Source organism: Ambystoma mexicanum, chromosome 5p (assembly GCF_040938575.1).
Source record: "Ambystoma mexicanum isolate Mex_15411 chromosome 5p, UKY_AmexF1_1, whole genome shotgun sequence".
NCBI classification, from domain to species: domain Eukaryota; kingdom Metazoa; phylum Chordata; class Amphibia; order Caudata; family Ambystomatidae; genus Ambystoma; species Ambystoma mexicanum.
The window spans coordinates 420,109,185-420,124,640 of NC_090930.1; the positions used below are offsets into that span (position 1 = coordinate 420,109,185).

Here is a 15,456-nt window from a genome sequence, read left to right on the forward strand (position 1 = left end):
GAGGTAGCTCAGTGTACTGGCTATACCTTTTTGTGCACATAGTTGGGATTTATGATATCAGGTGCATGAGAAACATCAAACCATTACTTGCCTTAAAATGTAGCTTTAGAATTACTGAATCTCAACATTGCATTATGAATATGATTCTCATATGATTTTATGAATGCTCACTGTGTGGAGTAACCATTATCCTGTTTTGAGCTTTGAATGTCTAGTCTGTTTTCAACGTGGTATGAACCTTTTTTATAAAGTTAAAAAAAAAAATGTACGCCAAAGTTAATGCAAACACAATTATTGTTACTTAAAACAAACTGTACGACAGCTCAATAATAAGAAAATGGCCACATTTAATGGTGATTGATAGCAGACGCCCAAGGCCAATGCATTTCAGACCAGAGGGATCGTTCATCTGGGTGATATCTGTTACAATGATGCACAAGCCAAAGGTTTGTCCAATCGGCGAGCAGGAGCATAAATGACACAATTACATAATGTTGCTTTAGGCAGAACACCCAAACGGCGCAGTGATATACCTGATGAAACATTGCAGAATCAATAGTTATTTGCAAAAACAGAAGTGACCACAGAACACTACGTAATAAAGATCAATCCTGAAAGGTAACCCAATGGAGATGTACAAGGTTAAGCATGACTTTAGAGAGCTCAAGTATGGACCAATGTGATTCAACAGCGAGAAGTAACTATCAGCTCACACCCGTCTGGAACATTACAGCCACCCCTCATGATCACTTTACGAAAAGAGGCAAAGGAGGTTGGATTAGGCTGTTCAACACCTATTCATCCCTTTACTCTTAAAGAGTAGTAATCATTTTGTCACAGCTAGTTACCAGGACTTCATGTAGTACAGCTTTTAGAAGGGATTATCTGTTCCTAACTTGAGGGTCTAGTGGATGGGGATAAGCTAATTCAAGAGTGCTTCATCCACTCCCTTATTTTGTTTTTCTGCTGGTACTAGGGGTCCTACATATTTACCTTTATGAGCCTTTATCTTCATCCTCTCTTTAGTCATTCTCAGTGAAATATTGCTGTCTGGGGACTGCCCACTTTGGCGAGAAGGATAGGAGGAAGTGGCGCTTTGCATTATCATTCATTGCTTCTGCAGTTCAGGTCTGATGTATTTCTCTGCCCTGGCAAGTCTCTGTCAATAAATACGTTTTCTTATCATCCTCACATTTTTTCTCTCTAAAAGAAGAGTCCCTCCATTCTGATCAGATGTACAGAGCGTAGTTAATGTACATCTTGAGAGAAATTGTATCTTTCACAGGTGACTATTTGTTTACATTCTCTGTATCAGAAAAAATACATGCTTACATTTTTGCTAAGTGGATGGATCTCGTTTTCATAATTCCCTGGAGCTCTCCCATATACCGATCAGTTGCTGGGCACTGTGAGAAACTGGGGGTACTCTCATTCCTAACACTCCTGGATCCGCTTCTCAGGTGACCAGGGAAAGGCCATCGCTCTTAGATCCCGACCCTGGGGGCGGAGAAGTGAGGGAGGATCACCTGGGTGGAGGGTCCTCTGAGTTTGGGAGTGGGGTGCCCTTAGGTGGGACATGGTATCCCCTTTCCCTAATAATGACCTACCTAACCCTCCCCCAACCTTTATGGGCTACTACAAGACTGCTCCCCTCATTTGACTGTTAAAGGTACTGGGACGAGTAAGAGGAGACTAGTGAACTAGGAGAGTAGTAAACACTACTTTTCCAACACAATAACGTTGTATTTATGTTTGCGGTCGCTTCAAAAGCGACCGCAAACATAAATACAACGTTTAAAGCTGCGGTTTTATTTCTAAGTTTTCCGGGCTCCTCCAGCCCGGAAAACTTAGAAAAAAAAACCCAGCTAGTGCTTATTTTTAAAAATAATAAATGACACTTACCGAGATTCAGCTGCAGCTTTCCTGCTCTGGTCTCCGGTCCCCGTCCTCCGCGTACAGCACTAATGAAGGTAAAGCCACCCAGCGGTAGCTTTTGTTTACTACAGCTGGCTGGCTTTTCCTTCATTAGTGCCGCAAAAGCAAAAGCCAGCACAGGAGGGCATCCATTTCACAAAATGGATGCGCCCATATCCTTCCTTTGCGAATTTTTAGCTTGAATAGCTCAAAATTTTACATAGGAAGTTTTAAAAAAAAGAGAATGCTAGTATTTTTTTTTATGTTGCCTATCTATTTTTTAAATAAAAAAATTTACTAGACCATGCCTTTAATTATTTAACTGTGGAACCCCAAGGATTATATGGAACTGTGTTGCTTGAGACTTTTTGAGGAACTCTTGCGCTTGAGGAAGGGAAGCTGAAAGAATTCTAAGAGATGGAAGAAGCTCAGAGTAAGTTGTACCCCGTTTATTTTGTAAGTAACATCCCTACACATTGTCTAGCTTTAGTTATGAGGACAAGAATAGGTTTTGGAGACAGACTTAAGTTCAACACTTTGGCTCAGACTTTCCTTCGTTTTGTTCAGGTAGGTTAATCTCACCTTAGTACAGGGCAAGTTAGGCCTTCAACCATCCTGACATTTAAGTTAATTAATACCTTTTCTTTGAACTTTAAGTCTGTTGTATGTGTCTTGCTTCATGATGCCTTCACAGCAGGAACAGATAGGATCTAGCAAAATCCTTTTTTCATCTTGCTTATAACTTCAATGGTCTCCTTTCTGGAGATCTGACAAGCAGTCAAAAGGACATATGTCTTGACCAATGCTATTGATTATAGGTTTAGTTTGGTATTTCTGCTAATGAGAAATATTTTGATGTTGAGTTCTGAAATTCTGTTTTCCAAATTAAACCTATCTTTACAAACTTCATTAATTAATGGTTTGGCGTCTAAAGTGAACACATTCAATTGGCAACTACTTCAATATTTACTTTAATTGTTATGACTAGGAACAGAGACACAGCAGTAATGCTTTTAATACATACTGGGAAAAGATTTATGAGGCTTGACCTTCCTCCTCACAGTCCTTGCATTTCCTCGATCCCTTACCTGTGCAATGCTAGATTTATTCCCTGGGATTACTACTAGAATTGTCAATACAGAAAGCAATGATTTGCATTGGATTTTAGAGTTAAAGGGTAATTTACAAAAGACGAATGGTTAGAGTGGACCAGCTTAGTGCACAACGGCAAGGTCTGGACCTAAAAGAGTTCAAGTGCAAAAAAAGAACCGGTGTCTGAAAGATTAAAGATTAAAGGCAAGTAATCCAACCATTCCAAGCAGTAAAATAAGAATCCAGTGGTAACAGTGTGCCACGCTAGCCCAAATAACCTGCCTGGCAGGACCATTATGTCCATAATACATTATGTATTCATTCTAAATATATTGGAAAAATATATATTTTGCTTGGGATTATGAATAATTTTCTGCAATAAAACTATGTCACCAAGTAGACATACATGTGTGTAATTATGCTTGTAAAAAGGACCCATAAAACAATATTTTAAAACAAATTGCATCTTGCTCAGTTTTTAGCGTATATACATTCTTACCCTATAACAAAACATGATGTGAGTGTCCCAAGAAAAGCATAGGCTAGGATGGAGCCCAGGTTTCTGAAGAAATGCCCCTGGAAAGAAATGCACACGTATTAGAGACCAAATCAGTGCGTTTGATTACATAAGAAACAACATTATCATCAGCATCCAGCAGTAAAGACGTAGATAAAGTGACATTTATATTTAGCTACCCATCAAGCTGAAGCTGCATTTCTTGGATGTGCTGCCAAGTAATCAGACTTAATTTAAACAAACTGCAGAAACATTATCTCTAGAAATAAGCAGTCACTTGATAGCCTTTTTATCACCTACATATTGGAAGAAAATGTCAATTGGGAACAATATGAGTGATTTAGGAACACATTTACTTCTTAAGATTGGCAAACAAAATGCAACCAGTTCGGCATATTAGCAAACCAACTACAAAATGAGTAAAACAGTTACAAACAGGCAGAATGTTCGCTAATCAAGTACAACTGGACACACCATGAGCGAGATCAGCACACACGAGTATAACATTCACAACCAAGTACAGCTGAAAACCACATTAACACTCCAAGCACAGCTGGCCTGGGTGTAGCATGTGCAAATCAAATACAACAGGACATTGCTGAGCAAAGTACAAATGGGCATCACATTAGCAAAACAAGGAAACCTGGAAATGGGAGACGCCACTTACTCTTTTTAAACTGTATCCTGCATAAAATATGATTGGCGGCAGTAGAATATTGAAGAATACTTCCGGATCGAACGTCACCTGTGGACAAAGAATTCAAATACATGTATAAATAAATCCTCAGTCAGAGAAAAGTAAACGACATGTGAACACCACCTCATCAAAAACTGAAAAAGTGCTAGTGGTAGAAAGGGTACAAAGTCATACATTAAAGATCTGGTTATGTCACGGTTTTCCTAAGTGGAAAGAAGTTGAGAGTTTAGGGTGTTTTGAAACCTTACCGGCTTTTTCATCAGCACTAAGTAGCAAGTAGTGCTAGGTATACACTGTATTCCTTTTGGGGTCGAATCTTCACTGCTTAGTAGAATAAATCATTAATGTTGCCAATAGTGTTTCTTTGGTCTTTTTCTGTCACTCTCCATTTTAAATTGGAGATCTAACAAAGTGTTATATCAAGATAATAGTCTGCACACGTTTAGACAACATCCATTGAGCAGTAATGGCTAAACTATGGCTTTTCCATCGCCCACAGCTGGGGACATGCTCCAACTTTACGTAGTACCCAGATCTCGCCTCACGGTTCCCACTCACCCTTCCGCCTAATACTAGGTTTCCTTCCTGCCACCTAATTCATTCTTGCTCATACTTTAATTCAGCTTTAAGACAAACCAGGTAAAATCTAAGATCAAGACAGATTTCTTTAGACAGACACTTGCGCATTTAAGAGCTCACATTAATGTCATAAAAGGATGCGGTCAGCCATATCCAATGCACTGCCACTTCTCCTCAAGCAAGCTCGCTAAACATATCCAGCAAGCTTTACAATATAGATGGTTGGCATCTTTCTGCCAGTAATCTCTTCGATCAGAGATAAAGGCTGGCATGACATTACTGTACCATCGCAGGTTTATAAAGCCACTGTTAGCATGTCCACACCTCAGCCATTTATCTAAGACCTGCCTGTTCACCGCTCAATATTTAAGTGTGGCGGTAATGCAGAAAGGAGTGATAAAGATAGAGAGCGAAGACCCCATAAGAAGGTACAGGAGCACCGATTTTGCTAGCATTTTAAGAAACCAGAGCTATTCGCCTTTTTGATGGCAAAGATTATTTTTCTTAGCAAATTGGCAAGCAGGACTAACAGTAAAGCAGACATTGGAAAAGAAATCCATTCATCAAAGATGGAAGCCAAAAACCAGCCAAACGAGTGTGTAGAGAAAAGGCAAGACAGCCAACAGAAAGAGTCAGCCAACACAAAGTCAGATAATGGAGACCTAGCAGGAGAACATCCACAAGGAAATGATACCAAGTAAGGGAAAACTGATTCATCAAGCTGTTCAAAATTAAAAGTAATTTTCCCTTTAAGAAGTAGAAAATGACAGCAAAATAGGGTAAAGGGGTCTTAAAAATGAGCCTGTTTCTCCTACAACAAGACACTCTCCTATTGTATTCTCAACCATTACAATAGCATACTACTAGTGGTGGTATTGTAAACTGTGATGAACCGTACTGGTGCGGAAACAGTGATTTGTTGAAGTCGGTTGTCCATATCGATGATTCAGTGACTTTGCGTGGGAGCTTGTGTACAACTGATAACATTGAAGAGAAAAAAATAATGTGCCTTCGATCTGCGAGGAGGTGCATGTACCTCTAACACAGTGGGTGCTATGTATCACATTCAAGAGCAAAGACAGAGCTCCGATACACCAATGTTATGGCTTGAAAACCAAGAGAGATATCACAGCTAATGAACCAATATGCATTCAATCACCACAAGGAAGGCTTTGTGACAGTGTAGGCTTCAGCAAGTGGTCCACTGACCGAAAAGATGAGCCGACAGAATTGAGGAAATCTGAAAGATTCCAGGTCCTGAAGATGTGAGAAACGTGATGGAAAGAGCTGGCGTATAGTCTGACAGAAGCAAAAGAGGGGAGCCTTTGGACCTGTAAAATGTGTCCAGAAGCAAGGAGATTGAGCAGGAGCAGATCAATCAGAAAGAGGTATTTGGACTCAAGGAGTAACACCAACGGATGTGGCCGGGGCACATTGATGAGTATCATTGGGATCCATACATTATTCTGAGGACATTCCCAAGCTGCTATTTGGGGAAACTGAGTCCTAAATCACATATCAAATGGAGATGTTTATATTATTATTAGGACATGCCAACTGTAGTGCAACTGAATTAAATGTCCCATAGACATTTAGGAAGCTTTGCACACAGTTACTTGTTGAGAAATTGAGTCAAACATTCCCAAACACAATTCAAAATCCTTTCTATAAAGCAACATTACAGATGGGGACACTGACCCAATTCCTTGGTAAATGACAGGCAGCACGTGTGAAAAAGGAGTCAAAAGTTCCAAATTATCTGGAAAAATACTGTGCTTAAACAAAGAGTTACAAACACCTGACCATACGAACATTGAAGAATCAGCAGTCTTAATACACTGAATGTAGGGGACAAAGCCAAAAGTACCATAACAAGCCAAAGAAACATCAGTCTAAAGAAAGAATCTATGTTGGGAAATTAAGTCACCATGGCCCAAAGAGAACCGGGGGCAATTTTGAAAGATAAACAGTTAGGTGGTGGGAAAAACAAACCCCAATTTTCCTTCAGAATAAACTAACCTTAAAATACTGGGTATGCTCACAATGTAAAAAACCAAACACTACCCGGGGCCAACATTTTCTGTCCTTCTTGAATAAAATCAATTTTGCTCGTATAAGAGTCATCTATTTTGCATTTGTTGTGTCCCATATGGTGTCTCCCCCAGCCCCCAGGAGAAACCACACAAATATTTTAAATGAGTTGAGTGAGACAAGATACTGGAAAAATGTACTTCTCATGATAAAACCCAGTTGAGAGACTGATTCAGAGGGAGGAGCCAATCTCAATCCTAGTCTGGAGTGAAGTCCAAACAGCACTGTAGCAGCGAAGTATCATGCAACAGCAGATATTTATGCTGGAAGTACTAAAGACAACTGTCCCTTATCAAACTAATAGAAGCTATTGTTGGGAAATAGTACAGAAAGCCCAACCAACATGTGACTACTATGTGAGACATTAGCATAAGGATGGAAAGCACTACATGATACAGCACATAAGTGCCAGTAAACAGCCATTATGCAGTTCAGAGACGCCTTGGCTTTATCAAGGGTATATCCAAGTAGTCCCACACCAGTACATCCCAAATATGCCAGAAGAGAGGATCCAGAGGTCTTCTTTGGTTCGAGAGAGTCACCCTCCCTTCTGACCAGAATACCACAGTTACCATACAAAAAAAGGTAACTCCACCAGAGAAACAACATACTCTAAAAACGGCTATCCCCGTCTTTGGGTGAGGATACTTCCAGAGTTTTCAATAAGTCATGCTGATGCCTATAGAAACTCCACAACGAAATGCAATACCCATTAAAAGAACTGCCCAACAAATAGTTAACCACCATTGATGCTACCAAGATATTTGAAACATTATTCTACAGCAGTTGAAGAGATACAATTTAGCACTGAGTAATGCAGCATCACCGATCAACACTGATTGATGGAGGCTACTAACATTTTCTCAGCTTTTCAGGAGGTTGAAGACACACCTATGGAGCCGCATGAAGGGAGTCTGAGAGAAACCTGCCTAGAAAACCAGTTGCAGATGGCTAGAACGGTGTGGAAAAACAGGAGACACAAAGTTGTATTCACCAAGTCAGCATAAAGGCAACTTTATTGTGCTTCTACCACCTCCATTTACATCCATTGCTACATATTGCAATGAGAAGAAAAGGAAGAAGAGAAAAATATGTCAGTCGGCCAAGCATAACTTTCCTGGATATTCTTTTCATAACTTCTTTAAATAATCTTGCATCCCTCATATAGGATGTACTTATACTGTGTATACAAAGTCTGTTGGATGACAAGACAGATTTCTCATGCAGTCAACATCCATGAGGGGTTTCTCACAAATATGCTTATGAGAACAGGAAGACTGAGTTCTTCTAAGAAGGATAAGGAAATCACATCATTAAAATCAATGTAATGCAAAAGTTCCCCTCAAACAAGCATTCATGCAAATGTATAAAAATAATTGGGAGACATTTCCACATTTGTGAAAAGGAGTCAACAGCTTTGGGATCAAGCTAGCATGTGACCGAAAGACTTTCTGTTCCTGACGGAAAACATTTTCTAAAATAAAGTTATTCAAGAAAGGAGCAAAAGTTCACGGAAACCACAGATTTAAATGGCTTGTGCATACAGAGGAGAAGGACTGCATTCTGGGAATGGCTTGGCAACTAAACAGGGAATAGGATGCCATTTTATGACCTTGTAGGTAGTGGTGAATTATTACACCATGATGTCCCATGTTTATCTATTGTTGACAACGTTCTGCTTGGAGTGCTCCAGGGTTACCCTTTCCTGCAGGCCAACACACCAGCTTCTTTTAGCGTCTCCGTATCCACTCCTTGCTGCTGCAGCAGGCCCTCTGTGGACCGACAATCCCGTCGACAGCTCTCCTGTACCTGCCACTGCCTGCATGGCCCTTCTCTGGCGCTCCACCGGCTCCGACGGATCTCCGCGTTCTCCAGCACCTCAGAGTGCCTTGCACCGGTCGGGAGCACATCTCCCACACAACTGGGGTTCACGCCCCGGTGCGGACCATGGCTCTGCTTCCTGCTGCATGTACTCTGCAAAACTACATGCCTTCTCTTCCTGTGTCAGCTTCTGCTGGCACTCACACTCCTGCTTCAGCTTCACCCTCCTCTGCCGCTCTCCCGACTACTTCTCCCTCTGCTACACCTCCCAGGTGTGGCTCATTGCCCGTTTTAAATGTCCCACTCAGGTGTCTTAACTTCTAACAACTAGACGGCACATCCCTGTAAGCAGCACCTTTGATCCTCATTAACTCTGTGTCCATCTTCCTCGTTCCAGTACCACAGAACTTATGGATCCAGAGTCTATAGTGATTCATGTCGCTTACATTCCGACTGATCTGTGAACTGAATGTAATCAGAGCATGGAGATGTTTTGTGACTGATATGTGATTTAGTATTGGGGTTAGGGTTTTTACTTAAGACAGAATCAGGTTAATTACATGACGTCACATTTGATTAATTAATTCCCGAAGTATAAAACGTATTCTGTCTTGGTGACTTCATTGAAAGTTCTTTGGATTTTCTCATGGGAGGGACTAACGCAGTGACAGCATGCCATTAGATATTTGGGAAATATCAGATTCCCATCTTCATAAGAGGATGAATACTGCATCTCTCCCAAGAGAGTCACCACTTCCCCCTGACAACCATCACCTCTCATGTGATCATCCCTCCTGATGCCACCCCCAAGGTCACTATCAAGTACCGGCTGCCTTTTCCTGGAATATGGGAGGAGATTTTAGGCTAAGATTCAGTGATGACTCTGCAGTATTTATCACATTACCCTGTGTTCAATAAATATTTTCGATTGACATGTATTTATTATAACTAGCGTTTGTATCCAACAGGAAAGTGGTGTTCAGTCGTCGGGTTAACGATTACCTCCGTATACGAACAAATCAAGCTTTGTCAGTACTAGTGTTGAGAGAGTAGCTAACTCACAAGCAAATGCATTTATGATTATAACTGTGATGTTCTATATGTACTGGAATTGTATGAATATGTTAAAATATGTTCTGTCAAAACCATGCATTCACAATTTTCTTTGTTTTCTCACATTTGATTATTAACTTTTTTAAGTTACTTTTTGGGTATCACGACAAACATTTCATCCTAGAAGAAGATTACCATACCGATCCATTTTACCTGTGTGCCAAATAATTTTCTATAAACATACATTTGCTTGCCAGTTTGCTACTCTCTTTGCACTAGTACTGACAAGGCTTGCCTTGTCCTTATACTGTTCTAATCAGCGAAACATTACCTAGTCCGTATAATCAGAGCTACCTTCCATTATATTATTTAACTATTACCGGCACCTTATTCACAAGAGTTTTTGGCACAAAGGTCAATGTACCATCCAATTTTGTAGGAAATGTAGTAATGACCAACTTCAACTCTTTAAATGGGTGGCTAATATATTTAAGTGACCATTTAGCAATAGCTATGGAATCATCTTTAAATTAATCCTACCCCCAATTTGCTGGTAAGATAAACATGCATCTGCCTGCTCACAGTGCACAATTCGCACTAGCCATTGGCTAGTGATATTTGACTCTTGTCAAGTACGAAATGTGGTGCTGTGTTTATGTATATAATTGGGGTGGCAAGCAACTTCTGAATGGCTGGCTAGTAGCTTGCAACTTCAATTTGTGAGCCCTGCCCACTAGGAGTTTGCTGTTCATTTCACTTTTCAGTTACTGATACTTTATAATATTCATTACAAGGCACAAATTGGCTTACACAACCTACATTCTTTCCCTAAGAACCCTCATCTTGGTTTACCCCTATTTCGTTAGCTTAATGCACTGAATATAGAATTTTCCTCAAACATTGAGAGTGGGGCAGGGTTACGATGTAGGGTATAGTTTGGGTCTGCACAACCTTAAATTAGAACAGAGGTTGGGGGTAACATTCTCCCTTTATTTAGTTTCATAATAACAGACTAGCATTTCACTCAAATGTGAGTGCTCTACAGTCAGAAAGTACAGTTCAAGCTGCAGCGTTCACCAAAGAACCAAATCCATTTTGGCCTTTGAAAGTTTTTACCTCTCGTCTTCCTTTATACACAATCAGCACTTGGCACTTACACTTCTATCATCTGGCCTGCCACACATACCTTTTTCCCTGTGAAAGGGGGACGTTCCTCTGGTGCAGAAACCTCCACACCTTTGACTACTTCTAATACCACTCAACAATGTGCTAGAAGGCTGCCATCCTTGGCTTTTCTAGCTGGTCCTCTTGTCCCCTCATCACCACCCTGGCTGATTCATCAATATTGCCCTAACAATACACTTGCTCCAACCAAATTGTGTCTTTCCAATCGTCTTTTTGGCATTCCTTTCTCCCACCTCCTTTTCTCTGCCGCACCATTCCATTATTCCTCCAGAGACATTTGTCTGGTTCATCCAGGGCTAGAGCACAATGTACGATTTTGAAGACAAGCTTCTTGATGGAGGATGCTTAATTTCGCATCAGCGCCGCAGGGACTGCAACACAGTCACAGTCAATTCGAGGACCCAAGACTGGGACCAGACAGGACTACTTTAACCCCAAGGGGACTTGAGCTGGGGCAACACCCCCACATCCAAAACACAAACCATGCCTTAATAAAGACCCCTCTGGGTCGAAACAAGTGTCGGCTGACCACCACAAGACTGAGTGTTCACTCTAATAAGAATTTCACTGAAAACAACCGCACCTAGCGTGGGAATAAATTCATATATTGAATTTCCAAATTAACACATTGCGAGGTAACCAGGACTGTCTCCTTAGGGTACATCTGCTCTGGTTTTAGCTTGTTTAGTGAGAATAAGAATCCTCAGAAGATAGGGGGTCATATTAAAAGCATTAAAATGAGAACTCCTGGGTCAAACGTACAGCTGAGAGTAATGCGTCAGAGTGGTATTCCTGACTGTATAGGTTTAATCATGTTGATGAGCACATGAACGTAGGCATGCCTGTCTTCTGGCTTTGAGAAATGGCCTAGGGTGAGTTTTGACATGGACTGATGACCGAGGGTCTGGTTTCACAGCCTCAAACGAGGTGGAGATATTGGACTTGTGGTCACGCCTAATCATAGGCAATAAAGAGGGTTGGCACCCAAGACAGATGGGACTTCTTAGAGATGACCGTAGCATTGCTAATAACCACCTCATGCCCCAGTCACAATGAAGAGGTTAGAGGAGTACAGAAGAGGGCCCATCAGGAAATCAATATTCCCATCCATTGCAGAACAGCGGTTTTCGATTGGCTTAGGTTATCACACTGTCAGGGATTTAATGTAAACTTTACAGTGGCGATAAGGCAACTGGGAGGGCTGCCTGCTGAATCGCTGTTCACTTACATGAAAACCCCAGCCAACAAGGTAAATAACATATGCAACTCTCCCGATAAGGGGAGACATAAATACCATCCAATATCACCCATACCAGTTTCTTGAATTGGTGTTAACAGACTCAAATCATGTCAACTGGTTTGGAGGTAATCTAGTTTATCCACAAACAAATGCTAGACATGAACCGTTAGCCACACCCAACCTGTCGCTAGAATATTTAGCCCAGTTTCATCCAAACCGCAGAGGCCCTTTTTTACTAACAAACTATCAAATACTGGCTGTACATTTTGACACTGTACATAACCTTGCATTGCAATATGCTGCGCAGGATGGCAAGGCTCCTGCCCAGCAGCTGCAAAGACAGATAGATGCAGGAGGCGTTCAGCTACAGGCATTGAGAATTATATTAGGGTCATGCCCTTCCAGAAATTAGGGCACACCCAAGTGGTATTCAGAAAAGCTAGGACAGCTGCAAGCCACCTATCCCAAGGTACCACAGCATAGGTATAGGGCACTAGCCATGTTCCTTCCCTCTGGCTGCACACCGCCTTTAGCAAGCTGTGGCAGCAGGATCTAAATTATATAGCTGGCTTTACTTACAACTGATATGCTTGCCCCCAGACATCGGGAGCAGACCAGCCTGCCCCAGGTACTGGCACCTATGTGGACCTTCAAGGCCCTGTGGTAAGGTCAACTAAATAACATGAATAAAAGTCTGAGCCAATAAGTAGTTGGTATGGATTACAAAGAGAACCAACTTCTTTTATTAATATATATATATTATCCTTTTAGGTTTACTGGTAAAGGATATGCCTTCTTTTCTGCCTCTCTAGCTTTTCCTGGAACAGGATACCCTTTGATGTTAAGTTCAGGTAAGAGTACTTATTGTACTTTAATGTCTTTTCCCTGTTCTCTTTTCCTTTTTTCTCCCCCTTGACTTTTAACAGTCTCTATATTTATTTCTCCTTTCTCCTCATCCTTTCTCTGGGCTTCTTCTTTATTTCTGGTCTTGGTCTTTCAGTTCGTTCTTCTCTTTCATCTATTCTTTGTTTCTTAACCAAATCGGTAGGACTGTTTTATGGTGTACCAGTTTGGTCCTTTCCCCTAATATCCTTCTTTCACTTTCTGCAGGTGTACACTCTTAACCTCTGGACACCTCCCTTTGTTACAAACAAGGACATTTGAATAACTTCCTCTTTAAGTGGCAACCCAATTTTTGAGGCGAGCCTCCAGTTCGTCTCTTAGGGATTATTCCCTTCCTCCAGTACCAGTCAATTCTGCAATGCCTTGAATTTGTATGTTCATTTGTTGCGCAATGGCGCTTTCACAGTAAACTTCAAAGAGCGACAACGGTCGCTTTCCCCTATTAAACTTCCTTTTCTAGAAACACTACGGCGTCAGTTTATTTAAAGTTCATGTGGCGACAGCGATGGCCGAGACACGCTCCCTCCTTTAGTCACAACGGCGCTGTTTCGCTCTCACAGACCAAGCAGAAACATGTACCTTTCAATAAAAACCTTACTCGGTCTTCCGACGTTAGCGTTTCCCTTTGTTCAGTCGCGATCACAATCGCTTTACTTAGACAACACTTCACTTCGTTTCAGGGCTTGTATTGAAGGCACTCACTGTTTTCTTGCAGTGGCAACGGCTGCCTCATATTTACTGCTCTTCCTCGACGAGCGCAACGGTGCAAATAATCATTGGGTTGTCACAGCGATAATGATCGCCCCGCTTTCCTGGTGATCCGAAACTTCTTCAGCGGGTCGCTCAGCGTCAACAGGCTGTCAGCCGAGATCTGTCAAACTCCTTTAGAGAACACCTCTAGTACGCCCAGCTGTAACTGTCTTACTTCAACTCCTCTTCTCCGTCCCTTATCTCCTAGGTAACCAGAAACACAGCCTTCATTAGCGGAAAGGCCATACATGCAGGACTTCCTGTATGGCTAACCTATGTTTTCATTAATAGGCCTTCAACACTGTACATTCAAGCATTCACATCGTCACAGGCCCCAAAGCATTTCCTAAAGGCTTTCTGGACTCAGACCTGGCGCCTTTGGCGCCAGGCTCATACTGCCCTCTCAAGGTAGGCAGTTTGCAGGGGGAAGAGGAATCACGTGCAGACCAGTCTGAGGCATGCTGGAGGGACTACTTTGATATGGTGTGGTTGGAGGGACTACTTTACCTGGGGACTACTTCTTGAGGCTATATAAACCACACCCTCAGAACAGAACACGCTTTGCGTTATTCTGCACTCCTGCAGTGTAAGGCTCACCGTGTCTGCTAGCTTCATCCCGGTCCTTAGCCACGCCCGTCCAGGTCTTCACGAACCGCTGCCTGTAAGGAAGGAAAGGAGGGGAGAGGAGAAAACAGAACAAGGCTCTTACCCGATGCTCCATCTCTATCGCTCTGGAGCCTCTGCATCTGCATCTGCCGAACAGAAAAGGAAAACACCAGGTCAGCCGCGCAGAGAAAAGGACCACGTTAAAGACATTGCAACACTGTGCAGCACTAATACTCACCAGAAGGCTGCTCACTCTTGCGATTCATCGAAGCACCATCACGCGATCGCCGCTCCGGAGCTGCCGCACCTGCCGAACAGAAAAGAAAGCATCACGTTAGTTGCGCAAAGGGAAAAGGCCTCATTAAAGACATTTAAATATTACACAGTGCCAATGCTCGCCGAAGGCTGCACTCTCTTGCGGTCCCTCGAGACACCATCACGCGATCGCCGCTCCGGAGGCACCGCACCTGCAGAATAGAAAAGGAAAAGCAGGTTAGTTGCTCAGAAGAACAATACTGTAAGTTAAGACATTATCACATCATGCTAGCGTTCAAACTCACCTTGGAATTCTGCTCAACATTTTCGGAGAGGAGTCACGCTTTATTAGGTACACCAAAGGGGAACCTGCAAAGAAAGGTCACAGGAGTGAACTTTTGGCAACTTGAACTCTAAAGCAATCCATACCAAGGAGTATTGGTATAAAGACTTACCCACAGAGTCATAGTTGGCTGGAACTCTTCAGGATCAGTGAAGTAACTAGATCCTTGAACTGCTATGCACCCCTGCATACAGTCGCAGGATGGAGAGTCCACCATTCATAACACTAAGGTGAGACATAGTAGAGGGATGCAATAGGAGATCACGGGAGGTGGGAGTCGGTCTTCCTCCTTAGTTAACATTTCATTTCAACATTTTAGACAAATCTTCATTTGTGACGGAAGGGCAAAACAGAGAGGGCACGTGGAGCCATTCATCACTCCGCTACGTGGGACGCTGGTGGAGACAGTT

At 42.1% G+C, this 15,456-nt stretch overlaps 1 protein-coding gene across 1 annotated transcript in view; it reads right to left on the reverse strand.

Annotated features, from left to right (window-relative positions):
- Positions 1-15,456, reverse strand: part of SLC9A6 (solute carrier family 9 member A6) — a 906,904-nt gene that overhangs the window by 575,471 nt on the left and 315,977 nt on the right. The window contains exons 3-4 of the mRNA XM_069612818.1: positions 4,191-4,268; positions 3,506-3,582 (exon numbers count right to left, since the gene is read on the reverse strand). Coding sequence (XP_069468919.1) covers positions 3,506-3,582; positions 4,191-4,268 — 155 coding nt within the window. The remainder of the gene's footprint in view (positions 1-3,505; positions 3,583-4,190; positions 4,269-15,456) is intronic.